This window comes from Augochlora pura, chromosome 4 (assembly GCF_028453695.1).
Source record: "Augochlora pura isolate Apur16 chromosome 4, APUR_v2.2.1, whole genome shotgun sequence".
NCBI lineage: Eukaryota > Metazoa > Arthropoda > Insecta > Hymenoptera > Halictidae > Augochlora > Augochlora pura.
Genome location: NC_135775.1, coordinates 500393 through 528247, shown reverse-complemented (window position 1 = coordinate 528247; position 27855 = coordinate 500393). Strand labels below are relative to the sequence as shown.

Sequence of the window (27855 nt, the reverse complement as noted above, 5' to 3'; positions counted from 1 at the left end):
ACCCACGGTCTCGGAACTAGGTCCGGCCTCGTGCAGCACGTGCGTCGCATTTTCGTTGCACTCGGCGTTGCCCTCGTAGCGTTTCGAAGAGAAACAGAAAACGGGTCGGATCGGGTGGGGACTGGTCTTCTCAGACCAATGGGGTGATCCGAAGGTTGTTGGTCGGAATCCTGGCTCCGTGACCCGCATATCCGATCGATCATCCATCCTCGCGCGCGTCCTTGCGAGCGAGATACTCGCGAGCGACTCGCGAGGGACTCGAATCCCGAGGAACCGGGATCGATCGGCTCCGCTTGATTATTCTCGGATCCGAGAAGAGGGTTGAATCTCGGGGCTTGACCCGGGTCACTGGATTTCCTTGCCAAGGTCGCGCGACTCTCTTCGAGGAGTATTCCCACCGGAGTAACCTTGTTTCGGAAGGAAGGAAGGAAGGAAGGAAGCTTCGCGGGATAAGCATTAAGGTGACGAGCGGAGGATCAGCCGAGCTGTCCTCCGGATTCGATAGCAAGAGAACGGGTCATTCGCGAGTCCAACGCGGGCCCGCCGGCTGGCTTCCTTCGGGCAGGACAACGGGCACCAAATCATTCCCGGATCCAATTTACCCAATTTCGGCGGCCGCGGAAACTGCCCTGCTTCCTCGAGCAATTACGCGCCGGGTCTAGCCGAGCAATATTTCTACAGGCCATGCTCGATTCTCGACCTTTAATTTCGCCGGGAACCGATGCGATTAAACGGGCGCGCTAGCGCGATTATTCCCTGGTCGAATCCTCGCTCCTCCCTAACGCGATATGGACGTGACACGATAATATGTTTCAACTTTATCTAAATCTAAAGATGGAAAAGGGTTAAACGTTGTGCGTTGGAAAGAGAGCCTTGGGTTTCGCAGACGGTGACTAGAGAAACCATCGAATAGAAGACGAGCGTTAAATCGTTGCGTCGAGTCGCGCCGAATCTCGCCGAATCGCGTCGAGAAGGAAGGAGACGGGGAGAAGGGATCGATGGGAGACAAAGGCACCGTTTAATCGTCCAAGAGGCTGCACTCGGGCGCCCCTCGAGCTTTACGCGGTTTAAAAATGGGAGTTCCAGTTCGCCGGTTCCAGATATCGGATACCGGATACCGGATGCCGGATGCGTCTTACGCTCCTTTGGGAACTATCCTCCAGTTTCGGTGTTTTTCGCGGAAGGGGCTAGGGGGGAGGACTCGAAGGGAAGTTCTGCGGGTTTCGATGCGGCCAGATGACTCTTATCTCTAATTAAGACCAGCGAAGCTTGCCGCTAACATGGGAAACCTTGCGCGGCTTCCAATCCTTTGGAACCATAACGCGAGCACAAAGTGCCCCATGAAACATCGAGCCGAGCGTTTCCAAACTAAGTAATCGTAAAACCGGGTTACCACCTGGCAAAATAATGGACGCGTTGGATGGGTTCGCCCCTAAAATACGAACGAAAGAATTTTCAAAAATACAGTCAACATATTTCTACAGCTTCGTGTCCGATAAAAGTAGCGTATGCAGAGACATGTTGCGCGCTACGGACGTATCGACGTCGAGTCCCGATTACCATAGATATACCAAATATAGAAACACCTCTCGGTATAAAAATGACCGTGTCTGGACCGTCGCTCGCCATAGGGCACAGGACACGAGTCGAACGGTGTCGAAACTCTGTCGATGCGATATGAAAAACGAAGAAAAGCGTCGATGGCGTTCGCGACGCGGTACCGCTAACGAGCTTCGGGAATTTTGTCCAAATTTTTTGCCGCTGTCCCGAATATACCCAGAGAGAGATTCCGGGTAACTTCGGGGGCGGAAAAGCGAGCCACGATGCCGGAAAATTGTCCGCGAAAACGGAGGAATTTGGAGGCGGCTGCTGGCGTTGATCGCGTCCCGTGAAAAACTGTCGGATAACCGGCCTCCGACAGCCTTGGGCCAACTTTCTCCGGTTCTTTAATTAAACCGTGCTTATCGAAACTCGGGGAAAGTTCCGCGCGGAAAATCATCCTTCCGTCCCGGAAGCTGCCGGTAATTACCTGGCGAGATCGGTGCTCGCGATTGGTCGCGGCGCGCTTCTCGAGTTCTCTCTCCCTTTTTCCTTTTTTTTTTTTTTCGTAGCTTCCTCGGACCGCAGGAAATCCAGGATTTTCCCAGCTTCCCCGCTTATCTCTCGATCGACGGAATATCTTTAAAACGACTGTGCAGACTCTCGAGAGTCGATAATCCGTTTGTCCCGCGGCGTTTCGACGCGGCGTTCAATCTTTGGGGGAGGTTCAACGCGAGACCAATTTAGAGACCAATCTAGGCGCTCGTTACTCGAAGCAGACAATTTTTCGCGATCGTCCTAACGCAAGAATTTCGGAAATTTTCGGGGAGAAAAGTCGAGGAATCTCGCTATTTTCTCCTTACTAAAATTGTTATTTTCGTCCGCAACAATTGCTTCCTGAATTTTTACGAAATTCTCGAAATGAAACGACTCGTTCTACGTCCCTCGAAAATGAACTTTTCATTCTACGCTAAAATGCCGAGTTTCCTGATCGCTGTACCGTGAATTTCACGGATTTCCAAGCATAATTTAAGACAGCGATAGTATCGCGTGAATTTGAAGAGCCACTGTTACGCCATCAGGAGTCATAGAAATTCGCAGCCTCGCGATCGCTGGACCGTGAATTTCGTGCCCTTGCGAAAAACGCGACGCTCGAAAATGAAGGAAGAGAAAGAAGACTCGATGAAATATGAAACAATGGAGGAGGCATCGAACGATCGCAGGGCAGAAATATACAGCGCGAGCAAAACTGTCCACGTATCTTTCGAAACGGCATAACTTTTTCGAAGCTTCTCCGAATGACTGAAATTTTTTGATCAATATTAGAGGAACCGATTGATTCGCTGTGCCGGCGTAGAATGAATTTGTTAAACTCGAATTTTCAAAGTATAGAGGTTTTAGGGGAAGGTATCGCCGTGGGTCGGCGGCGATGAGCGGGAAAGGTGGATCATCGGCGAAACGGATTGCGATTCGCGAGAGCTCGCGTCCTTGGTACGCAGCCTCCATCGAATATCGACGTTTTGATCGTTCTCGCGTGGGGCCTTCGAAAAACTGGAGCGAGGGGCTCGGCAGGCTTTGCAGGAAGGACGAGTGTCTCTCGTGGTGCGCTATAATTACCGGGAGAACAGGCGTGGGAGGGAAGCGGTGAGAGAGGGAGAGAGAGAGTGGGAGAGGGAGCCCGCGTTCCGACAGGCTTTGCGAGGGCGCAGACGAGTGAATTAGTTTCGTTTGGAGGGCGAGTCGCCGATTTCCCTTTGTGCCCCTCGCGCGTCCCCCGGATTCTTTCGAGAGAATGGCAGGCGACCCACATTTTACCGATGCACGCTCCAGCTTTTATGGAGACGCATTCGCTCGCAGAGCCTCGCAACTCGCGACCCCGGCTGACAAGGTCGCGACCGAAAACCCCGCGCTTAATCGAGAAATTCTCCCCGGGAACTGCCTCTTATCTGGATTACGAGCGACTCCCTCTTTCTCTCCCTGCTCCAACCTTGCTAGATAGCCTGGCTGATAATCCGCAACTTGCAATCTACTCGACGGTCGGCGAACATAGTTTACGAGCTTCTTCGCGCGGACTTTACTCGCGACGCAATCAACCTCCGGAACGATCTTGTTCGCCGTCGTAACTGTATCGCGGCGAACAGAGCCGGCGCGGCGCGGCGCGGCGCGGCGTTGTTCTCCTTCGATCTCTCCTTCGGTGTACCGAACGCGATTAAGGTTCGCTGGGAAAGCCGGCCCGAGGAAAAATACCATTAATATTTTGTCAACGCGTGTACGATGATCCACGTTATCTCGTGGCTCGACGGTTTATGGATGCCGATAAAGCTCCGCGCGGTCCGCTGATCTTTCGCGATTTTTCTCTTTCTCGTTGCAGCACGCCCGAGAACACCGAGGACGCGAACGAATCGAGTTCGACGCGCTCGACGGTACGTATGAAAATCCTTCCGCCAATTGTTCACGATTCTCCGAGGATAACAATCCACCAATTGTATTTCTCGATATACATAAATAACGGACGGTCAGTGGTCTGCCCAGCGGCGGAGGTTGAACACGCTCTGTCTTGGCGGTTGTCGACTGGAAGATTTCACTTTCGCGGCGTTCCATTAACGCCGACCTACAACTTCCGTTCCACGTGGGACGTTAATGACGCGATCGATCGCGTCAATCTCCCCCCGGTGTTATTAATATTGCGAGATATCGACGGAAGCGCGGCCCTCGACGCACAGCTCGCTCGTCCCTTCAACGGAGAAAACACGGACTTATTAATAATTCCGTGCGATTCATGAGACTCTTTCCAGCCGCGTTCCGCGCTTCTCGCGCTCCGTCTCGATCTCGGTCTCGGTCTCGGTCTTAATTAACGATCCGCGCCCACGCGGGACAAGAATGCTGATGAATGGGAGCGGTTTACGCTGTCGACGCGAGAGTACATCTAGACACGGTCGGGCTATCGAACGGGAAGTAACTCGACGCCGCTCGGTTTCTCCGATGCAGCTTCTATTTATTCCTCGACGTCGAAACTACTCGTCCTCCGAGGGTAAACAATCCCGCGACCGTCGCTCGTCGTTTCCTTGCTAATCACTGTATTCCTATCGTGTCCTACGGATACGTTTCGTCGCTAGAAAAATAGCAAATGGGACGGATAAAAAATTGTCGGACGGGCAACCGGTATCGTTGCTGAGATAAAAACACGAAAGATATAGGAAATAATCAAAATAAAAATAATCGGTAGAAATAAAAACTAAAGAGGCATGCGCGAAGAAAGAAAGTATCGAACGTCCGTCGAACTTATCGAAAATATCAACGTTTCATCCGCCTCTTCCTCTCCTAATAACCTTTCACGACCGCGATCATTAATCATTATTTCCAGAGTTACCGGCTATCAATCATTCGCCTCCCAGCAGTTCCCCGAGATGAACTCGTTCGCGTACACACGCAGACGCTCTGCTACATCCTGCGTATGTATATGTATATTTGTTCGATAGCGTTAAATTCTGCATATCTATTCACCTATGGCATATGGGCTCGAGTTGCGAGCCTGAGCTACTTTGTTCGATAAATGCGCAACTTTCGCTAGACTCGATAACAGAGAGAGGTGGAAGAGACTTCCCGGTGCGATAAAGTTACCAACATTTCGAAGTGAAACTACCTACCCGAAGTTTAACAATTTTCTAACGATCCTCCGGTCGTTTTCAGCCAATATACTGGGAACGATCCCCTCCTATTGGACAACAAAAAATTAGGCAATCGATTTCCCGTTGGATCCCGGTCTTACGTTGCTCGTGTCCAACATGCGCCGGACTTAAGGGCTCTCTCTCTCTCCCCCTTTCGCTCTCTCTCTCTGTGCGTTCTGAAAGGACAAGGACAGGTTCGAGGATCTCAGGACTAAACGTGACTCCATAGAACCCGACGCGATGCGATCCGATCCGAATCATTGAACGTTGATCCCCGGAGATCAAGCAGGCCCTCGGGAACAGCTCGGAAGCTTGGTACTAAATTCCAGCCTTTTTGCTCACGTTTCTTCAGAGAGGGAGGATATCTTCTCTCCTTTGTCTATCTAATCCCAAAGATCCACGATACAGGGGCTTAAGCCTCGCGAGGAGACGGTTGGCCCGCTGCACCGACCTTTTTACGAGCTCTTCGCAGATTCCACTCTCTCGTTAATTCATTGTCTTCGCTGTCCCGAAGCTAACGAGTGGACCGCGTATCTTATGTAATTCGACGCGAACTAATTTTGGACAAATCCGAAAACAGTGAAATCCGAGCAAATTATTTCGTAACCGATACGTGTGCAGAGGACGCGGGGGTCGAAGCGTTAAGAGGTTGTTTGTCGTCCCGGCAGAATTTTTAAGCGATTCGAGATGATCCGATTAAAAATGAATATCTGATTGAGAGGAAAAATGGGGACTGGCAGGGAAGTTCGAAGTCGAGACGTCGAGAGGCATGCTTGGTCGTGTGGCATGAGCCAACCAGCCGACCAGAGGCTAATTAATCGGATAATTAGGCAGCGCGTCGCGTCGCGTCGGTTGCCGCGGGTGCCGAGCGGAACCGTGGTCGATCAAGAATGCCCTCCCAATTCTCTCTCTCTCTCTCTCTCTGGATCTGGATCCGGTCGTTTCGATTAGTATCAAAACCAATTGTTCGAGACGCGAAATCCGCGCGATTGTTCCATTGGACGTCACGTTTTCTATTCGAGTCTTGTCGAGGAGGTCTGGTCCCCGCTCTCCGCTTCCCCCCTCCCGCGCTTTTGCCGAGTACAATAAAATATCTGGAAGTTTCGAAATAAATATTAGCAGGATATCGAGTCGATTCGAGAGAAATACGCGGACGAAATGGCCGGCGAATCCGGCGCGAACGGTCGGATAAGTTCGCGATCGGCTGGTTTGCGACCTTTCCGAAGTCCCTGGAAAACTTGGACGCTGCGTCAGGCTTCCAGCGCGGCGCGTGATCCGCGAAACTCGATTTGTTTTCAGCGGCGTGGGTGGCGTGGGCGACTGCTCCACTCCTCGGCGTTCTTCGCTCGCGATTCGCGAGATGCGTCTCTTTTCCACTCTGCCGCAACACCGACCAAGTTTCGCAAAATGTCGACCACCCGGTGGAAAGTTTATTCATGGCGTTGCAGCCACGGGTCTCGCGTCCGCAGGCGACGATTCTTTCCACGCTACCATCCGCATAGGTATCCGTATCGAAGCTAAAGCCTGGTTTTTCAACCGCGGAACTTTGCGCGTTTATTCCCGCTGGAAAACCTGACGGAAAATCGTCGCATAATAGATGCGAAGAAATCGAGCAACGTCTCGCTCCAGATTCAATGAACAGCGCTGTCAAAGAAAAGAAAATTCTCCGAAAGTTCGGTTGCTTCGAATTCCCCCAGAAAAACACCGCGCTCGAGCCACGGTTACTCCGTGCTTCGAAAAAGTTCCGACTCCTGGAAAAACGTCGAGCCGCGAAAGCTTGCAGGAAAGTTTCGCAGAAATTCGCAGTGGAAAGCGAAGCGTCGGTTCGCGCGGACGTCCGCAGAGTATACCGATTCGTTGCGCAACAAAGTGCTACCGTGCTCGTTTCTTGCCATGAATGAAACGATAGCGCCGCCAATTCGTAACCGATAACTAGGTTGCGTTGCGACCTTCGACGTCAACGGCCTTCGCTCGTCGTCGTCGTCGTCGACGATAGTTTTCCACTGACTCTCGCAGACCACTCGGGAACTCGGACGATGGCGCGCCTTCTCCTTGACGTCATTAATGAGAAGCACGACCCCTGCTGCATCTCTTTCGATCGTAGACGGCAAGTCGGCGCGATCCCTCGGATCGCGGGGGACTGAAACGCGAATTGCGAATGGCGAATGGCGAACCGGGAAGCGCGAACCGTGGTCGCGTGGGAAGATAAAAGGCGGCGCAAAGTTCTCGCGTTACCGGGAACGACGGAGCGAGTTCCGCGCGGCGGGAATCGGGAATCGGGAATCGCGACGATAGCAGCGCCGGCAATTGACCGCCTCTGGCTACGTTAGCCGCGGCGACGGGTTCGGTTAATCAACCGTCGCGTGGGAAGAGCCTCGCAACCTCTGAACCCAAGCTATCCGATAAACGCTTTCGATGCGGTTTCGGGATCGAACGGGGTCGTCGCAATTTTTCCCCCGCGAAAGAGCTCGACGAATATTCGGTCGAATCGCGGCCGATGTCGCGAACGAGCCACGAATGCGGCAGTCCCGATGGCACCGGGTCGTTTCGTTGAATCGAATCCCCACACGTTAGTTAACGAGACTCGGTTAGACCTCGCTTTCAGGCAAAAGCAGCGATAGCAGCCAGAAGCGCGCCGGCTGAGCCGCCGATAGAGCGGTAACGAGCCCCCTGAACTACTCGCGGCAGGCGGAAACGCACCGAATCGAATCGACGATAACCCCCCAGAGCAACCTTGGCGCAGATAAGCGAGCAAGGTCACGAGAAAGCCGCGAGCTCTTCCCGCAGTCTCTCCTCTCCTCTCCTCTCCTCTCGGTGAAGTTGAACACGACGAGTCGACTCGCCGAGACTCGGAGCGAACAGAGAAGAGCTCGCCGAGTGTTGCGCCGACTGTTTAATGAGCTCTCGCGTAGGTTGTGCGCCGCCACTTGTCGGCTAGTCGAGTGCCGAGTGTCGACCGCCTCCCCATCTTCTAACTTCTTCGGTGGCTAATGCCGGGCCGTCATTGTCACTCTTCCGTTATCTCCGGCAATTCGTCATCGTCTCTCGAAACGGTATCATCCGGGCCGCGATTAGACGATGATTTCGGACAAGAAACCGCTCAAGCAATTTGTCCCGTTCTATCCGGCAATCGTAGTTGTTCGCGCGGAGGCGTCGCACGTTTCATCGTAACGAAAGGAAGCCACAAATGTTTACAAAGCAACAAATAGGCGGTCGCAATACGGTTCTGGCGTTGTTGCGATACAGTTTCCGCTACGCTGGCAAGCCTACTCGCGTTGCTTATTTTTAGTTCGATCGATTGATCGGAATCGAGACTTACGTCCATCCGCATCGGGTCCGGTTGCGTCAAGTCGCATGAAGCAGTTGCGTAATTATAATCAGTCGTCGCGTCGCGACGCTAACGAACATGGAGAGGGAGGGAAAGAAGCCAAAGCTCTCCCGTCTTTTTATCCTGCCGCTAAATAAATCGGCGCGACGCTGGTCGAGCTACCGAAGAGAGAGCGTCGTCGTCGTCGTCGTCGTCGACGACGAAGCGTCGCGTTTTCCCCATTTTTCCTCATTTTTCTCTCCACTCTTCCGAAGCGATCGATGACCCCGCAATCATTCGTCCCGATGGCTCCGTGATTTATGCTTCACGCACCGAAAACAATGGAACGCCGGCCAATAAATACCGGGGCCCGACGATTTATCTACCGAGCACACTCGAAGTCGAGTTCCGAAGAACATGTTGCGCTCGTGGATCGGCGAATGGCGACGATCGTGGTCGAAAACATGCCGGAAAATTGCGTACAGAAAGAGCTTCAACCCGTTTCCGACAAAAAGTATAAAAAAATCGTTGCCTAAAATAGGAGACGCGGGAAATCCGAACGAGAAATTATCGTTTCCGTGCTGAACTTTGAACATTAGCGCGAGAACAACCGTCGAGTTTTTCTCCTTCCAAACGCGTTGCTCGAGCCTGATTTCCGAGGATCGTTGTTCCTCGTTATTTGACAAGCGATTGGTAGAGTTGCTTTATCGCGGCTGGGGAGCTATCGTGGACGATTGTCCTAATTTTCCGTCGATCTTTCCCCGACGAACGGATCGCTTCGACGTCGATCCGCGTCAGCCGCGCCGACCGCGTCGCTCCGTCGACCGGATCGCCATTCATCCATCCATCGGATCGTCGTCGGCGCTCATTAAGCCGAGGATTCCGCGCAATTAGGCGACTCGACGAACCCCTCCTTCTCGAAAGCTCAACGTCGGCGTCGACGTCGACGTCGCCTGCGTTCGGCGATCGCTAATTTCCGTGATCGATCAGGATTTATGCGAGCGCGACGCGTCCAGCGAGGCCGCTGGATCGTTTCAAACAACTTTTCCCTCTTTGAATTGCATTCGCGTTAAGGAAAAAGTTAGTTGAAATTTTCCGATTGCGAGTCATTTCTGGGACACCCTGTAGCGAAGACGATGGCCGATTCCATCGGAAAGAGTGCCAACGGACCGTGGACGACAGCTCGGTGGAAGTGGAAACGGATCGTTTGTGGTCAGACGCCCCCGTTTCTGATCAACGATCGCTTGATTCCACATGGATCGCTGTATCCTATCACCGTTAACCATTTTACCGACATATCCGGATTTCGATCAACGTTTCTAGGCTCTTGCCGACATATTAGAGCAATTCGAAATACGTATCGTGAAATAAGAATCGAAGAAAAAGGAGAAACAATTTTCATAGGAAAATGTTTCGCTCCGTACAGAAAACGATCACGAGATTTTTCCTTAGAGAACGCATCGTTTACAGGTCGTTGAATTCGTGTTTAAATTACGGTAGGCGTCGAGCTACAACATATTGCGCGCAAAAGCAAAGCGGACGTTCGCTCTCGTCTACCGGCGAATCATTTTCTCTCACCTTTGAAAAGTCCGGTAAAAAATGTAGGCGCGCGCGCGTGCGTTAAAACGCGTCCGTGGAATCGTAAGTCCGGTAATGGTGCAAACGCGTCGGCGCATCGTTAAAACGCGTTGAAAAAACAGCAACTCCGGCAAAAATACCAACGCGCGTTGGCATCGTTGAAGCGCGTTCGGAAAATTGCAAGTCGGCCAAAAATATTTCAAACGGTAGAGTTATCTGGAAAGGGCGCGTCGCGCAATGGAAGAGAATAATGGAGGTTCGTTTCCCGCGGGATTATTTTCAAATTGAAACGAATGTCGGATCGCGGCGCGCAACCATGGAACGGGCCGAAACCGTGGACCGTCCATCGCGCCTATTATACATATATATGTATATAGTACGCGGTTGCGGCGGAGAAATGGCCGACCCCGCGGTCGAGATAATAAACTTGTTTGAAAGAGGACTCTCGGCAGCCGAACGCGTTGCTTCTCCGAACGGCCTCGCAGGGCTCCCTTTGATCACCGGAATTGCCGGACGACGGAGTATTAATCGTTTTCGACCGGTTGGCAACGGCGAGTATCGAGCGCCCTCGGTTGCGGCCGTCTCTGAGCCGGAAAAAAAAAAGAAAAACGCAAAAGCTAGCGCAGCTTCGAGGATTTTCGCGTCGCGCGCCGGCAAACGACGCGATTCGAATTGCCCGCAGGCGGGGTCTCGCTTGTAAACCAATTCATTCTCGATGAATCACGGATCTTTAGGCTTATGCCTAATTATTAATTTATTTTCATTAAGGTAGGATACAGCGTCCATGGAGCAAGCTTTCGTGGAAAATTCTATCCTCTTTCTCTCTCGACGGTCGGTTTTACGTCGTTACCATCGAATTTGCATCGGTATCTTTCGCTTTGGCTTCTTTACCATCGACACGGAGAGATTCCAAACGCGATCATATCCGTCCAGAGGACCCCTTGCGTTTCCCTCGAATTTATAGCCAGGAGTTCCAGCGAATTTTCTCTCTCTCTCTCTCTCTCTCTCTCGCCGTGCTGGGCAATCAACGGAAACAGAGATTTCTTTTCCATTCGCCGCACTGCGATCCGAGAAAATGAAAAATCCGGCAGAAATAAACGAAGCGTGCTTTCTTTTTTCTTTTTTTTTTTTTTGTTCCGAGGACACGGAATATCGGGGATCGAACGGTTCTTTCCAGGCGGAGCGTTTTCCACGGCAGCGAAAAGTCGCCGAAGCGACGGCCGTCGAAAGTAAACTTTCCGATTTCTGTCGCGAGATTTCTCATTTCCAGTCCACAGTGCGAGCTTTCGATCGACGCGACGAAGAATTAGGCGACCGAGTACTCACCTCCTTGCAGCTGCGGCTCGCCCAGCTCCACGTAGAACAGCGCGTCCTTCTCGTACGAGTCCTCCTCGATAATCGACAGGTTCAACACCTTTCTGCAACAGAAAAATCGCAAACTTACTTTCTCCGATAATTTCGGTGAAATGTTCTCCGTGCTCCTGTTCGATGTTCGTCGCGAGCTCGGATAAAGATAAAAGTTCAACGTTGCGATTTTTATGAAACGTTCTGTATGCGAGCCGCTGTACTTGAAATCGCGAATCGTTTGTAATAACATGTGCATAGATTTCGGACGAGCATCCTTCGTTTCGCGAGCAAGGTGCTCTCGGTGTCGCTCGATGCGGAACCGCTTTCGCGCGCTTGTACACGGTGAACGATGATACGCGTCGAGTTCCATATAATCGCGGCGGAATGGATATACCTAGTAGCGTGCGGCGACGGTTCAACTGTTTCTATTATCGAGCATACGGCGTGTATCTACTTATGTACCAGTGACACGGCTGCCGGCGCTATCGAATATCATCGTGGCCTGGAAGTAGATTATCGGTTGGATATCGACGGCAACGGATATGGATTAAGTTCTCCTTAAATCTCGCGAGGCTCGAATACCTATCAATTGTGCGCGTACTTTGCGGACGGCTTTCAGAATTCGTTGGTGGACAACTTTGAGAATCGATTCGACGGATACGTGTTAGGTAAACGTCGATAGGAACAAATTAATTTTTTGGCAAAATGTAGTCGGATCTCCGAAAATTGTCCAAAGTGCCCCGCGCCGAGCCTCGCCGGCCAGAAAATAGAGGGGGAAGTTTCGCGAATGAACCGCGCGCGTGGTGGTCGACTCGGCGAACTTTCCCGTCCCAAGACACGTTAATCCCGTCGCCGCGCGGGCCGTAATATTCCCAAAAGTTCTTGGCAAAAGTGTCTCCTTCGAAGTTCGGCGAGGAAAGGCCGGCGTAGATACTTTGGCAGGAGCCCAATCGCGCCGAGATCGGCCGCCGACGACGCGCTAATTGCTAATAATTATTACGTCGACTTTATTTCGCGTTAGCTCGTAGAACGAAACGAGGTGCTTGCACGGTCGACCGTGGCGAGATAGTCGCGCGCTCGCGCGTAAACGAGTTCGCGAGTTCCGTTTGGCTGGCAATCCGGAAAGGAACCGAACAGATGGGAACCTTTCCATCGAAAGGAATATCTTTTTCTATAATAGATGCTGTCCTACGCCTTTCTCTGTGCCATCTTTCGAGCAGCAAACAGCGGATGACTCTGCGGAGACTCCGTAGAAACGTTGTCGCTGCAAAAATGCTCGAAGAATCATACTTTCCAGACGATGAAGACACGTTCGAGAAGGAAGCGCGGGTAATTAGAGAACGAAGAGGAGTCGTTCTTTCGGCTAGGAGCTCGCTCGCTGTAAACTCGCGAACGGTTCCGACAGTTCCCATGCCGGAAAACTTTGGAAAACCGCCGCTCCGTCGCAAATTGGGGTTGTCGGTCGCGCCACCGGCGTCCCTCGCAGGCTGGCATTTCTTGTTTCAACAGTTTCGACTAGTTTCGAGTACGGGGAGCTCCGTTGTTGATGCTGTTGTCACGGGGAAACAGCTCTCGAGGCGGGCCGGGGTTAACAACCCGTTAGCGAAACCCGGAGAACCGGGAGCCCGGACGAAGACGCTCGATTGAAACTCGTTCGCGTTGACAGCGGACCCCGTAATCGCCGACGAAATCGGAGGACAGGACGTATCGTCGCCGATTGCTTTCAGGAGGCCTTTTCGACTGCGACGATTCACGCCGCGGAGAAACGGCCTGCGCGCCCTCGCTGTTTTAATGAAATTTCTTGCGAAAGATCTTCGAATAACTTTCGAACAGTTGAGAAATCGAGCTCCACTGCGAGGAGATTAAAACCGGAAGGTTTCTCTTTCTCCATCTAGAGTGGAGGCGCTCGAGGCGGAGGCGGGGGCGGAGGCGGAGGCATCGACGAAGCTCTCTGCTCGGAAGACGAGGCGCGCGCGAAGAAATCTCTCCAGCCGGCACGATACCGCGATCTTATTTGGTCGAGAGGCTCCAGAGGATAGAGATTGTTCTCTGGACCGAGTCTAGCTCGGGCAAACAAGTAACGCCGCGAATTTACGAACAGTAAAACAGGCCGGAATCCAATTCTCGGAGCAACCAGCTCCTCTCGATCGGATCCCGCAACGATTCAATTTTCTCGAGGCTCGTCGTAACACGGATCATCGTAACTTGTAAACTCGTTCGTTTCCATCCCAAGTACCTTGATAGTTTTCTAAAGGGAATACAAAGATGAATGGATTTGTGTGGCGACTCGACGAAGATCCGAGCCGAGCCGAGCAGCGATTCAGCCTCGGCGGGCCAAGCTCCGTGGGAGCAGAGGAGAGCACGGGGCAAACAACGACACTTTGTCCGCGGGCGCTCGCAGCTCCCGTCTAATTCGCGCTGCTCACCGGCCCGGCGACGTCATCGTTATCCGATCATAATGCATTCAAATGTTATTCGATGCGTCGGTCGTCCCCTCGCGGGCGTAATGCAGATGCGCGTTAACCCAGTTGGATCTCTGTTTACGGTAGCGAGCGGCCGTCGCGACGCGAAGCGACGCCCCGAGCATATATGCATGCGCGTCGATTAAAGTTTCGAGCATCGAAATCGTTCGAACGCGAAGGTAGCTCGAGCCGGGTGGGAAGGGGAGATGAGAGGGGTAGAGAGAGAGAGGGAGAGAGAGAGAGAGAGAAGCATAGCAACGCACAGCTTCGAATAATCCTCGTCTGTAATCAAAAGATGATTGGATTTCAAACGGTCCGATCGGTTCCACTGTGTGCACTTCGCGGGACCTCCGCCCTCTGCACTTTGCGCGACGATCTGTGGCTACTGGAATCGATTCGAAAGCCGCGGCCCTGCGCGAGTGGACCACCTAGGCGGGCTCGATTCGGTCCGGCTCGGTTCGAAAACCGCGGGGCCCTGTCCTGACCGCCGCGACCACTCCACGTATCCCGTCGACTTTTGCCGAGGACTGCTCGGCAAATAACCGCACGTGTTTGTTGAATTTCAAATTGTATACGGAACGCTTCGCAGAAATTAGTCCACCGAATCTGCAGGAGTAATCGCGGTTGCGGGAGCTGCAAGCTTCCATGGCTATTTCTGGCTTGACCGCGACCGATCGTGGATCGTCGTAGAACTTGCGGCTCCTTCCTTCGACCGACTTTGGGAAATAGCTTCTGTTCCAGGCACTGTTGCGAGTTCGAACGATTTTGCTTCCTACTTTTTAATTATTTTATTTCGTTTCGCAAAAATCACAAACGTAGATTCATATTGGATTTTCAGCGATTTGAATCCCAATTAGAGAATTATAAGATACGAGCACGACGTCGGTCGAGTTACCTGTGAATTTCAGTTGGGAAAGCTACAATCGGTACGTAGAATCTGGATGTAACTAGCTTCGGACTTGATCTACAGAATCTAGGGCGGCTTACTTTTAGAAGCAGTCTGAAACGGATTGTCTATTTCTAGAAAAGCTCGACGGTCTTGAAATTAATTCTACAATAGAGTCGTCGGATCAACCTGCCAGCAGATTTCGTCCGCACGGTCTGGTCGAGATTCATTCCGACAAGATTCTACTTCTAAAATATTACCGAAGAAAGGATCGATTCTTTTTCCAGCGAATAAATGAATATATAAATGAATGAAAATAAGTAAAACGGATGTCGAAGAAGTCGGTTCGTCAATGCATAAAATTGAATAAAACCAAAGAGTGTTTTAATTCCGCGTGGAAAATAGATTTGAAAAGTTTTTCCTTCGAACGCCGTCCAAGTTTTCCAGGAAACCGATCACGGTGCGAGCATCGGCGAGGAATTTCTCTCGTCTCGATCTGTCAAGCGGCGCGAAAGATCGACGACGAGGAGCGATACGAACGACGCGACGGCTGAAAAAGAACGACGATCCATCCCCGAGCTCCGCGAGTCCCTTTTTCCCGGCAAAAATCGACCCAGGTTTCCTTTCCGCGCCGGCCTCGTGTCCGAAAGCGAAAAGGAGACCGCTGTATTTTCTCTCTCTCTCTCTCTCTCTTTCCCCACACCCTCGATCTCGATCGGTTCGATCGATTCCAACGAGATTGTTCGGCACGATCCAATCTGGCTGCAACTGCAGCTCGATTTCTCGGCAGCGAGCAAGACCGCGCGCGGCCCAATAGGACTCGCGAGATGCAGGCTTTCTTCCGGTTTCGACTCGGATTCGGCTCGATCGATCGAGGCGGCGCGAATCGAGCTTCCGGAGGGTTGCTGCTCGCTCCAGGCTGGACTCGGCTTGTTCGGTTTAATTAAGCCGCGAGATGTTGCCGCGCAGGCGAGCATCGTAAATATTAGCGAAGGCGGGGAACGCCACGCCCCGGATCACCTAAATACCTCGAAACAAATCTCCGCGCTGCAGCCGCACAGGCACGTTCCTGTGTCAAGATCTCCTGCCTCGTGTCTCCCGTCTCCTGTCTCCTATACCTAACCGCTTCTTCGAAACCGCTGAATATGCGAGTACACGCTGCGCTGTGACCATTTTTGTCCGACCGCGTTGACCGTGAACAACCTTCGGCGGCTTACGATTTCTACAAAGGATCGGTTCGGCTAAATTGCGTATCGCGCAAGTTTCGTAGCTCGAGGGAAGAATCTCTCTTGTTTCGAGACTCGCGACACGAAGTCTCGATGAAGGTTAGGCGCGGACAGGGGCATCTGTAATTCGAATCCGAGTTGATTCCTTCGGTTCGCTGGGAAGATGCACGCGACCGGGATTATCCATCCTGTTCGCCTTTCGAACCGTGTTCCTCTGCTCTGAAGGTCTATTGTGTCGCCGCGCCGCGCCGCGCCGAACAAAACCGCAAACGGGATCGAGCTCGCCGAATACAAGAGCGAATCCGTTGAGCGTGTACCTCGAAATTGGATACTGCCAGAACGAACAGGAAAAAGAAGCGTGATTTAAGAAGATATACGAGCCTGGGTAGTCCTAGGGTTTTTCGAGAATTTCTGGGATTCGATGGGGTCCGAGAAATTCAACGATTCCGCGCTCCACGTTCCGCATTTCCGCGCCCGAAAATTTATACTTTTCGAATTTTTCGATCACCGTGTCCTCGCAATTCCATACTCTTCATTCTCGTATTCCGAGTTTAAATATTCCCACGTTCCGTGTTTCCGCGCTCGAATATTTCCGGAGGCCGCACTCGCAGATTGTACGCGTTTACGCGCTTCGCGCGGTAAAGCCCCCGCATTCTGCCATTCGGCGCGACGCTTCGCGGAGAATTCGGCGAGTGGTGCTCGCGACCGTTGCAGCGACTCACGCCGGGATGCGATTTACGGCGCGTGCAGCTGGCGCCGCGCGAGAACGCAGCGTTATCTCGCTCGTCGCGGCGTTATCGAGCGCGATTAAGACGCGTTACGCGTTACGCGTTACGCGCTCCGAGGCTGGGGACCGTTTAATCTTTCGCGAGCTACTTCGGAGGCGTTTACCGAGTCAGCCGTTTAACGAGCCGCGCATTTACTCCCAATTATTCGTTCGGTGCCGCCGCCCCTTTACGATCGCGCGGAGAGCACACCCGGACGGCTCGTCAATCATTTACTCGCGGAAACTGCATCCCGAGGAGAGTGCCCCGGCTGCCGGAGACGTTCAATCGGAATACGCAAATATCGGACAGCGACGCGCGGCCCTTCGAGATCTTCTCCACCTCGCGGCCGCGTCTCTCGACGAGATAGCGACGCTACGGACGGGCGAGGCGAGGCGAGCCGAGGATTCTACGAGAAAGACGCGGAATGCGATTTCATGCGACGGGGCTGCGATTCGTCGGAATCAACTTTGAATATTTATTGGGGCACATACGACGCGCCGCGTAGAAAAATCGGACGAGTCTCGTAGAGCGCGGCTGCACCGATCTACCCGTCGTGGCAGCTGTTTTGTATATCCGTCGCGGGCCCGGTGACTCGCGTAGACTCGAAGCAGATTAAATCGGCGCGTTAACCACTTGCGCTACGATTTCTTTTACAGCCACCTTAATTAACGCTGCTTCGTTCTTAATCGTTTTCCTGAGGGAACGATTTTAATCGCGGACGAATCAAATTTTATTTCAATTTAAAAGAAGTAAATAAAGTTCGTATTTAGTAGGTTAACGTCGTTAAAGTGAAAAATACTCGAAGCTGGACTAAAAAAGTTAGTCGCACCCTTCGAACCGAAAAAATCGAAGCCTCGATTTCCTAAGATTCCCCGTACGCGTGCTATACATAATGCAGAGACTTGGGACACGCGTGACTTACCGCACCCACGAGATCGCAACGAAACAGATAAAATACCTAATATCGTTTTGATACCGAATACCGCCATTTTTTTCGGTAGAAAGATATACAAATAGTTTAGATGGGCCAAGCAATTTTAACGAAAGCGTTCGGTCGTCGTGTCCCAGACCCAATTTAAAAGGGAGAAAATTTGCAGCGCCGGTCGACGTCTGCGCTGTGCAAGCCGCGGCGCGGAGCGACTGCCTATTTTGTTGTCGTTTGCTTGTTCGTCGAGGCCTCTCAACTTGACAGAAGTGTTCCCGGTGTTTTCACGGTCGAGAGTCACTTCGGTGCCACCGTAAATTCCCGACGGTGGGTGTCCGCGACACGAGGGCGCCCTTTTGGCCTTTCCATTCCCGAGATTGCGTCGCGTTGCGCGCGGCAAGTTGAGTCGTGAGCTCCGAGTTGAGTTCCGAGTCACCGAAGCTGGGCCGCAGAACGCGTAAAGCGCGAACTCGAGGGTCTCGCGTCGAATTTCGGCTTCCGGAAATTTCTTTTCCGATTCGAGAGTATTTCGCGGCCTTCCCCGATGGGCAAGTTTCGATTCGCGTCGCGGGCGATCGAAAATCGTAGGAGCAAGGGTGATCGCAACCGGAAAGGGGATACGGACAAACGCTTGGAATCGGACGCGCGGCGTTTCGTATCTCGAATTTCTGCTACATTTGCCAGCAACGACGACAATATTTCTCGGCGCGGCGCGGCGCGGCGCGGCGCGCGGCCCGTTTATTCCCCGAGCCCGCGATGTTTTAATAATATTCGAGGCGCTATGTGGGTCGGCTGCGAGCCACGCACACGCCGCGAATGCCGCGATACATCACGGGAAACGCCACACGGCTACCAGTCGTTACAGCCCGTAGAAATATGCGAGTATTAGAATATGTGCCGGCTGAATACAAATTCCGAGATTTCTCGCGAATTCTTGCCCCATTGAGCATTCTCTCTCCATCTCTCTCTCTCTCTCTCCCTCTCTCTCTCTCTCTCTCTCATTCTTTCTTCGCCCCTCTCCCGTCAGATTCGATTGTTTGTAATGTACAATGGGGGAAACGGTTTTTCCACTTTTCACCGGAAATTGTAGTCGCGACGCGATTCCACGATTCCAGCGGCGCTCTCGGAGCGCCGACCGAGCTAGATTTATGCCGGGTTTTTGCGTGCGGCAGACAAGCCGAACGTTTCGCGCGTAACGACGTCCGCTCGAGGCGCGCGTGGAAAACGTTGCTTGCGACGGCTCCGACCGGCGTCCGACTCGAAATTATTGCTCGGAATTTTATCTCGATAGTTAACAGATCGTCGGCGGACACTTTCGACGGAAAATTTGACAAGGGCCTCCACGAGTGGGAGGTTCGCTGGAGCAAGAGGTCATCTTTACTCTTGACAGAATAGGAAAGCGCTACATGGTTACTGTCCAGGAAGGTATTAATCCCTTTGCCTTCCCTCGATTACTTCAAAATCGTGGAGGAGAACGACAACCACAACGAGCGGCGGAAGCGTTTCTAGATTTCGCGTGCTCAGCGGGGTGTTTATGAGCGTATACGGGCGTCTACGAGCGCAACCAAGCCGCTCCGAATGCGCGTCGACTCGCTCCGAGCCAGATGGCTCGCCAAATTGATTCGGTAGCTCGTCCGGATCGATTTGAAATTCAAATTCGCGCGTCTAATTTCCCGAAAGGCTGGCTGGCTCCCTCCCGGTCGTTGAACCAGCCCGGCCCGTTACGCGATTAGGTTCCAGCGACGCCTCGCGTCGCGACGAACTTGGAACGCGCTCGCTTCGGCTGCGCTTCCGAAAAATCGTGCCTCGGTATGTACTTGGCCCTTATCTCGTTCGTTTTCTCCACGACCTGTTCAACGCGTCCCTCCTCTATATCGACTAACCAAGCTCCACTAAATCTCGAAGCGCATTTCCATATACTCCCCACTCGAAATCTACTAAAGGACGCGTCTCTGTTTCTCTTTCTAATCGAGCGTCTACGCGATTCTCTGCAAGCTCGATTCACCCAGGACACCCTGTATATTGCTGCGCGTATATTACCGCAATCTCTTTCCGCTCTCGAAACCCGGGTACTCTCCTGGAAAGCGCGACCGCAGGATTCTCATAACGTTTTCGTTGCAAGGAAACCGCTGTTTAACCAGGGACGGCTGAAATATTATTCCAGATTTCAGTTAGTTGTCTACTTTATTGGGAATACCGCGCGTTACATTCTATATGCTCCAGTGTCCGCTACGTTTTCTCGGTGAACGCTGACAGTCGATTATTTATCCAACGATTCAACGATGGTCGCTGGAACAGTTTTTCACCGCGCTCGTTCCAATTACCTATTCACGGTCACGGGAACCTTATTTTACCATTAATAAATCCGCGCAGAGGATGAAACAACGAGACGCTGACCCTGAAATAGAGCTGTCTCGGGGATACGGGATCGAGACTGCATGCTGGGATAGTTGAAAAGTAAACCATCGAGGTGCAACGACTCTCTCGTAGCCAGGGGAGAAATAGAGAGAGAGAGAGAAAGAGTTAGAGGCGAGTCGAGTTGACGACGAGAGTTCGCGTTGCATGTAAATTACGCGAATTAGCGCGTCGAAAGGCAGGGAAGCCAAGTTCTCGAGCAGAACGGAAGCGAGAAGAACAGCTCTTTCTCCGGAAAAGTTGGAGTCGACGCGTGGCGAGGCGTGGCGAGGCGAGGCGAGGCGAGGCGAGGCGAGGCGAAGCAAAGCGAAGCGACGGTCGAGAGAAGACTCCTCGAAAGCGGCCTCGAACTTTCGACCTCCGAACACTTTGAGCCTTCCGACCAAGTTTCCGCGCCATGGACGCGACGCTTGCCGACCAGCTAACCAGCTAACCAACTAACCGAGAACGGTCGGCGGTCGACTAATGAGCGTTAGATCGCTTCGAAGCCGCCCGGAAGCCGCTTTCGAGTCGGCTCGCGGCTCTTCCGGTTCGGATGCGTGAGTTTTTCATCCGCTACGACGACGAACAGATGCGGGAAGGATGTCTGCCCCTCGTCGAGCGTGTACATCTCTCGAAAATGGTATGTACGAAAGAAAAACAGATTGGCATGGTGGCAAAGTTCTGTCGGATTTTACAAAGCCGAAGGTGCCATAAACGGCTGCCGTTCCGACTATAGTCGAGTCGAACCGGAGCAGCTCGGCACAGCGATTCGCAACATTCTTCGCACGTTCGTACCCGGCTTGTAGATCCTCCCCCAAAGAGACCAGATTACGAGCGACGATCCCCGAACTTGCCGAAGATTAATCGATCAGGAGACCCACGCCCACGCCCACGTCCTCTCTCTCTCTCTCTCTCTCTCTCTCTCTCTCTCTCTCTCTGTGCTGCCACCCACGCAGCAGCCACCCTGTGACCCGCCATTTGATTGCGCATCCAAAATTTACGAGCGGGACTTTCACCGGGGTCATAATTTTCCTCGGTTTTGGGAATGAATTCGAACATTCGCGGACAGGATCTTCCGCGTGACACCGAGGTCGCGAATAAATCCTCGATCACGACCCTCGTAAATCCTCGATCCGCTGGCAGGTTCCCTCCGCACGGATTGCGGGGCCGACGCCCATTTCTACGCATCTCCGCGCTTCCTCCAACGGATCGAGGATCGGTACGGCGGATCGATTCGGCGAACGAGTCGCTCCATCTTTCAACCATACTCCAACCGTTTAAACTTTCTCGAACGTTTACGTACGAGAAAAGAGAACGGAACTGTCGCCTTATCTTTGACAAATTTAGTTACTGTTCATTGACAACGCGAATGCGGTCGCTGTTGATAGACGAAGACTCGTGCGGCCGACTGCGAGGAAACGCTGGATAGACATACGGGGAAGAGAAGTTTCCCCATTTCACCTGGGAAATTCTTGAAGAAGAAGAAGAAGAAGAAGAAGAAGAAGCCTACTCGTGTTGCGGCTGCGAAGAAAATAATTCGGTGGAAGTGGTCGAAAAGAAGACTTTTGTCCGGAGGAAGATGACCGAGGGCGAAGCGTGCGGCGCAGAGGCGTGGCGATTAATCGGACAATGGCACGCGGCTGCTCTCGTGGTTTCGCTATTTATCCGTGGGCTCCTCCGTCGCGTCGGCTTGCGCTCGCGCCATGATCATTAATTTCCCGTTTAAATAAGCCCGCGCGCAGGTTGCCTAATTAATCAGTCCCGCCGCGTCGAATGACGCTAACGAACTCGTGTCGGCGATGCACTTGGAAACGTCCGCGCCCGCGCCCGCGCCCGCGCCCGCGTCCGCGTCCACGTCCGCGCGGACAACCGCCCCCGAAAAGTAATTGTCGTCGCGTCCCCGGGGCGGCGATTAATCGACGGCTCCCATCCATTAATTGATACGGTCTCGTTAGCCGGGCTTTAATTAGCGCCGCGATATCGGGGGGCCTCCTCCGTGTCTCTTTAATCTCGCTCTCCCCGACAAAAAATCCGCCAGCCCGGAGCTTCGCCGAGTTCCCCGACTGGACTGGCATGGCGCTTCCATAGAACAATGCTCGTCGACGGCGGAAAGTTAACGTTGCGTGCGAAACCGTTTGCTAAACAATGCGGATAAACCGGTGAATTCAACTTCCACGGCTTTTTCATTAATCGCCGTTCATTTGCATTTGGAGCGCAGCCTATCTAGCGCCATGTTTTCTCACCCGACGCGTACCCATTGTCTCTGCAACGCTTACCCTTTACGATTCGCATTTTCGCCTGCACGGTCTGCGCAATCGTAACGAATTATTTGACAAATTTTCTAAATACCTGCCAACGCGTTTTCCACGCAAACGCGTGATCATTACCTTGGTAATATTTCTTTACCATTGTCCGCGAATCAATGTTACCTTTTCTGAACAAGTATTTCGTTTCGAAGCAACGCGATATCTAGTCTTGTTTCGCTGGGATCCTAAACCAGGATACGAGAGCAAAGCGCAAGGGCGTAAACGATCTCCAACGCTGCTAACTCGATTCCCTCGTTAATTAATGGAGGGCGTTCAATCTGCACGGAGGCAATTTGCTCCGTGGAACTAGTCTCAATATTCGCGAGAACCGTAAATGGCGATTGTTGAGGCTCGATGAACGATTTACGAGATCGAGAGGATCTCGAAAACGTATTCGTGGCACGGGGAGTGTTGGTTCTGCTCGCTGAAACCCCGGCTGGCCTGTTCAATTTCTTTCGACGAGATCGGCCTCGTTGAAAACGCAGATATAAAATAAACGAGAAAAGTAGCAAAACTATAAAGAGAATAAGAAAAGAAATATCTGCAGAAGGAAATCATCTCCTTTCAGCCATTGATTTCCGACACTTCGATGGCAAAGTTACTCACAAGGTCCTGTACGTTTGAACCGCGAATCACGAATCACGAATCACTCCGACGGACGACGACACCTCTGCTTCGCTCCGCTCTGCTCCGCTCCGCTCCGATGCGATGCGATGCGATGCGATGCGATGCGATGCGATGCGATGCGACATGGCGCGGTATTGGAGTCGAGGTCGATCGATCAGTGACGCGCCCGTGGTTTTCAAGAAGCTTATGGGCGAGCCCCAGCAAGCTTCGAAGAGTTTATGGGTGAAGAACAACTGGTATGCTAAAAAGGGAACCGAACGACTCACGCGTTACACTCGGAGGGGAGAAAAGCCGTGACGCGCGAGCTTTCGAAATCGCCTTTGAAATTCCATCCGAAGCGACCCTGGCTCCTCGAAAATCCCCGACGATCTATCGCTCGGCTTTTCGCGAATCACCGATCCGTGCGCCGCACAGTGTCAAGAGTATAGAGTGTAGACCGTCTCGGACAAAATTCGTAACTAGTTCCTTCACTAGACTCGTATCGCCCGTAATATTTTTTAAAGGAGATGCAAAGATGCATAGACCTATAGGAAAGAAGCTCAGTTCTGCTAATAAAAATTACTAACGCTGATGGAGAAGCACTGTTTCGTACTTTTTTAAACTCGAATCAAAGCGGATAAGCCACTTTTGTCCCTTACTTGTCATAGCGTGCGCCGCAGCGCAATCTCGGTCGACACCGCGACTGCCGCGTCGCTTATCGTTGGTTCAGTTTACGTTACTTTGCCACCGCAGAATTTGCTCGAACCAGCAACCAGCAACCAGCAACCAGCAACCAGCGGCCACTCGATCGCAGGTTCGAGGACATCGTATGCGGGCACCGCGTCGACAATTTTCGACCGAGCCTCGTGCACGCGGACAGCGTCGCATCTAGAAAATCTGTCCTCGTTGCGAGAGAACCGCTCTTTCGCTCTTTCGCTCTTTCGCCGTTTCGCAGTATGGATTTATCAATCCGTACAAGCGATCGGCAGCCGCGCCGAGCGGCCGCGGACAGATTCCCCGAGGTTTGCCCTCTGTCCGCGAGCACTCTGCATTACGATTGTTCGCCGATGGAACGCCATCGGCGGAGATGCGCCGAAAATCCTCGTGAAAGTACGGTCGCACGAGTTGCGAGCGACTGGCAGACTGCACTTAAGTCTGAAAGTCGGATGAAACTGCATCGCGAATCTACGAAACGCCTCACGTAAGAATTGCCCTAACGGGCCCCAAAATTCCCGTCCCTCCCGTCTACAATTCGTCTCGTAAATCCGCGCCGGCGCTACGTCCACCTGCGGAACAATTATTCCGCAACGCTTTCGCTAGCTATATACCATGGTCGGTGATTTAACCAAGGAGGCCCGCTACAACTTCAACCTTTTTTTCTTTAAAGTGCCAAAGCTATGAAACGCTCCGATACGCTGCAGCCTCGGTGACCGGAATCGGCGATCGGAATCGCTGCGTCAACCCCGAGCCGAACGATAAATAAGTAGCGACCACTGTCCTCGAAAGCGAATAAAACTGACGCGATGCTCTTCCGTCGAAACAGAGGGCAATAATTGTAGACGCTATGTTGGCAGCGAGGCTGCACTCTTTTTCTAGACACCGTTCGAAACCGTGGTTTCAGGACAGAAAAAAAAGCTCGCTCTCGATAATATTTGGACAACGGTTCTCAAGAATCGAAGGAATCCTCGACTTTCAGGCTTTCATCGCGAACCGGTCGACCCTATTGAAACTCCCAACAAAAAGCAAACGGTTTTTATCGAACGCCTTTTGGTACTTTTCCTCCGAAAAGCGCTCTCTCTCTCTCTCTCTCTCTCTCTCTCTCTCTTTCTCGGTTGTTCCTGTTTACCCTTTCAGCAGCGTCTCGTTTCGTTTCGCTTCGCGTCGACGATTTACGAGCCAGCCATTCGTACGAAACCGAAACGCTCGTCTTCCAACGATTCCGAGACATTAAACCCGACGAGCCGGACATTGTTTATTCCAGCGGCGGTTATCTGGTTTCGTTTTGCGGCCATCTCCGGATCAATGACCGCCTACCGCGCGCGCTATTATCCGGCGAAATTAACAGGAGACGCAACAAAGACGTCCCACGAGCGGAATTTATGGCAACGACCGCCGCGCTCCTCCGTTGGGCTTGGCTACGAGATATCAAGAACCGAGATCCAAGACTCGCGAGCTTGGTCGCGCGGAAATCGAAATATGTATTATGGTCCCGCATAACTATTTTACTTATTATTAACAGTCACGCGCCGCAGCGATTAGAATCTTTCCGTGGTTGAAAATTCCCTCTAAAGAACTTCGAATCATTATGAAACATTGATACGCAGCGTTCAAAAATACTTTTTCACATCGTCGAATTTGTTCGTATCTATAAAGAAAACTGTGCCAAGTGCGACGCGTTGCTCGAATCGCAAAATTCAATGCAGCAATTTGTACGAAATGGAAATATTGTAGGTCGACGAAACTATTTTAGACTTCGAGTTAAAGCGGCGTTTAAAATTTAAACGAAACGGAAGCGAGGGAAATTCGGTCGCGCGCGATGGTAGATTCTGGTGAAAATATACCGGATTACGATGGGGAATAATTAACGACGCCGACGAAATCCGTCGCCAAGCGAATTCCAGTGGCTCGGCGAAGCTCGTCAAAGTCGTATCGCCCAACAATATCCAAAACCATGGTGCCGGCCAATACCGGGCAGGGGTGGAATTCGAACAGGTTAATTAATCGGAGAATATTCCAGGACATACGGATGACGCGGCGAGTTTCCTGGCCGGCTCGTCTTGGATATTAACGAGCTCTTTCCACTCCCCTCTCCACCCTTTCTCTCTCGCGAACCGCGAATGAAATTGCTCCAGTTTCGTAAGGGTCCACTTGCCGATTCTGAAATTGTCAGGGAATCGAGGGAAGCGGTGGAGCAAACGCCACAAATTATTCAAAAGATTTGCATCTCCGACCATATGTCGAGCACGTTTTTCGAAATATTTCAGCAGCGCGCGCGCGAATCTTCCGGCTACGACTCTCGCTTCCGCGGGGACGGTAACCCGAGACCTTGTACCGCTTCTCAAGGCGATTACCCGCAAATTGCATTGTCCCAATGTTGTTAATATTTCGTCTAGCCCAGCACTCCTCGGACAATTTACGTAACTCGATTCCAGTTTCGGTTTCGTATTCGAGCTCGCGCTATCGTTTATCTGCCTCGGATCAACCCTATCGGTTCAACGAAAAACACGCAGAGCATTCCTTAACGAATCCTAAGAGTTCGATGAAGCAGGCTCTTTTTCACTTCGGGAATCGATTACCCCGCGAAATAATTCATCGGCTGGATAAGCCGATCGGATGTCCGCCACGGCGGAATCATACGCCGCGTGCTACACCGCGAGGTACATGTATACCGTCGGCTGTAGCGCGGGCGCGGGCACGTCGGCAACCGAGACCGCAAAGTTCCGCGAGCGGAAGCCTGCGAAAAAGCGAAATCGCCGCTCCGTGGGTTTCGGGCGTAACCGCGCGCGAAATACGCGAGACGAGGCGGGGCGCATCCGAGCGGTAAACTAGGGTCCGCGCGCGTCACGATCCTGTATTATGCAGGACCGCGTGTGCACTTCCGGAGCTCCAAAGCCCCGACATCGTGACGGACAAGCCGCAGCCGAGCAGAAACGCCCCGCGCCGGTCGTTTTCCAGCTGCTGGAACAGACACCGACGCTCGAGACGGCTCGTCTCGGCTCGTCTCGTCTCGGCTCGCCTCGGCTCGGCGACGAACGAAGAGGGAAGCGGAGACGAGAGGAGAATGGGTGGCGTCTTGGAACATGCCGGTCACGCCGAGCTGCGGAATTCTGTCGTGGAGATGACGCGGTTTCCCGCTGTCGGGTACCATCTCTCCGCTTTTATTAAACGGAACACGCCGTCAGACAGTGCTGTCTTTAGGAGCAAGATGTTTTACGCTCGCAGAATTTCATCCGCGCCCGTTTAACTTTCCGCTGTTTCCCATCGAGAAGCCGAGACAACTTTCCTGTTCCATTAGGAATTTCTGCTTCTCTGTCCTGTTCCGGCGAAGACGGCGATTCGCTTTGTTTCGATCTCTCCCCTTTTTCCCTCCGAATTAGCAATCGTCGCCCTTTTGTTTCGCCGCTCGGACCGCGGCTTCGACGCGTTCGCGACGGAACGAGGAGGAAGAGGAGGAAGTTTGCGCGCTGCCGAGCAAGTAGATCAGGAAGTTAAGGTCGGACATCCGTATCGGTGGTTCGGTAACGCTTCCCGCGATCCGCGACAGCTAATTTACCTCGACAGTCACTCGGCGAGCAAGAGCCACGCGAACGGAACGAGAACGCGCGATGCGCCGCGTTCGGATACCGGAGAACGATTTGCAAGCTGGATTTCCGGAGAGCCTGCAACACGACGGCGGGACGGCGATGTCTCGTGATTCATGAAGATTAATGCGCTCGCATTGTCTGTGCCCGGTTTTAATCAGCGCGGCGACACGCGTTCTGTTCCGGGATCTTGGGCTCGCGCGAATAGATTCCACCTGGAATTACGCGCCGCGGCCCTTCGGGAGCAGCCTTCCGGGTCTCCGTCTCGATCACGCTCGGGATTTCGATCCACGGTTTCTCGGGATCGCGACGTTGCAACATGCCAAACTCCGCGGACGAGATCCTGCAGGAGCGATCAGATCTCGGAACAAGTTGGATCCGGCTGCAACTCTAGTTACCGTCGGATCCAAGCCCATCGAACCCAACGGAGAGTAGCAGGACACGGTGGGCCAAGCCGAGGAACCTACTTGCCACCAAAGACTCCCGAGTTGAAGCAATCTGGGAGAGATTCTACGGACGAAACCCCTCTTCCGCAAATCA

The 27855-nt window shown here is 52.5% G+C and overlaps 1 protein-coding gene across 2 annotated transcripts in view; it reads right to left on the bottom strand.

Annotated features, from left to right (window-relative positions):
- Nucleotides 1-27855, bottom strand: part of Calx (sodium/calcium exchanger 3) — a 109464-nt gene that overhangs the window by 68954 nt on the left and 12655 nt on the right. For both annotated transcript variants that reach the window (XM_078178761.1, XM_078178762.1), the window contains exon 3: nucleotides 11419-11510. In XM_078178761.1, the coding sequence (XP_078034887.1) occupies nucleotides 11419-11510 (92 nt within the window). The remainder of the gene's footprint in view (nucleotides 1-11418; nucleotides 11511-27855) is intronic.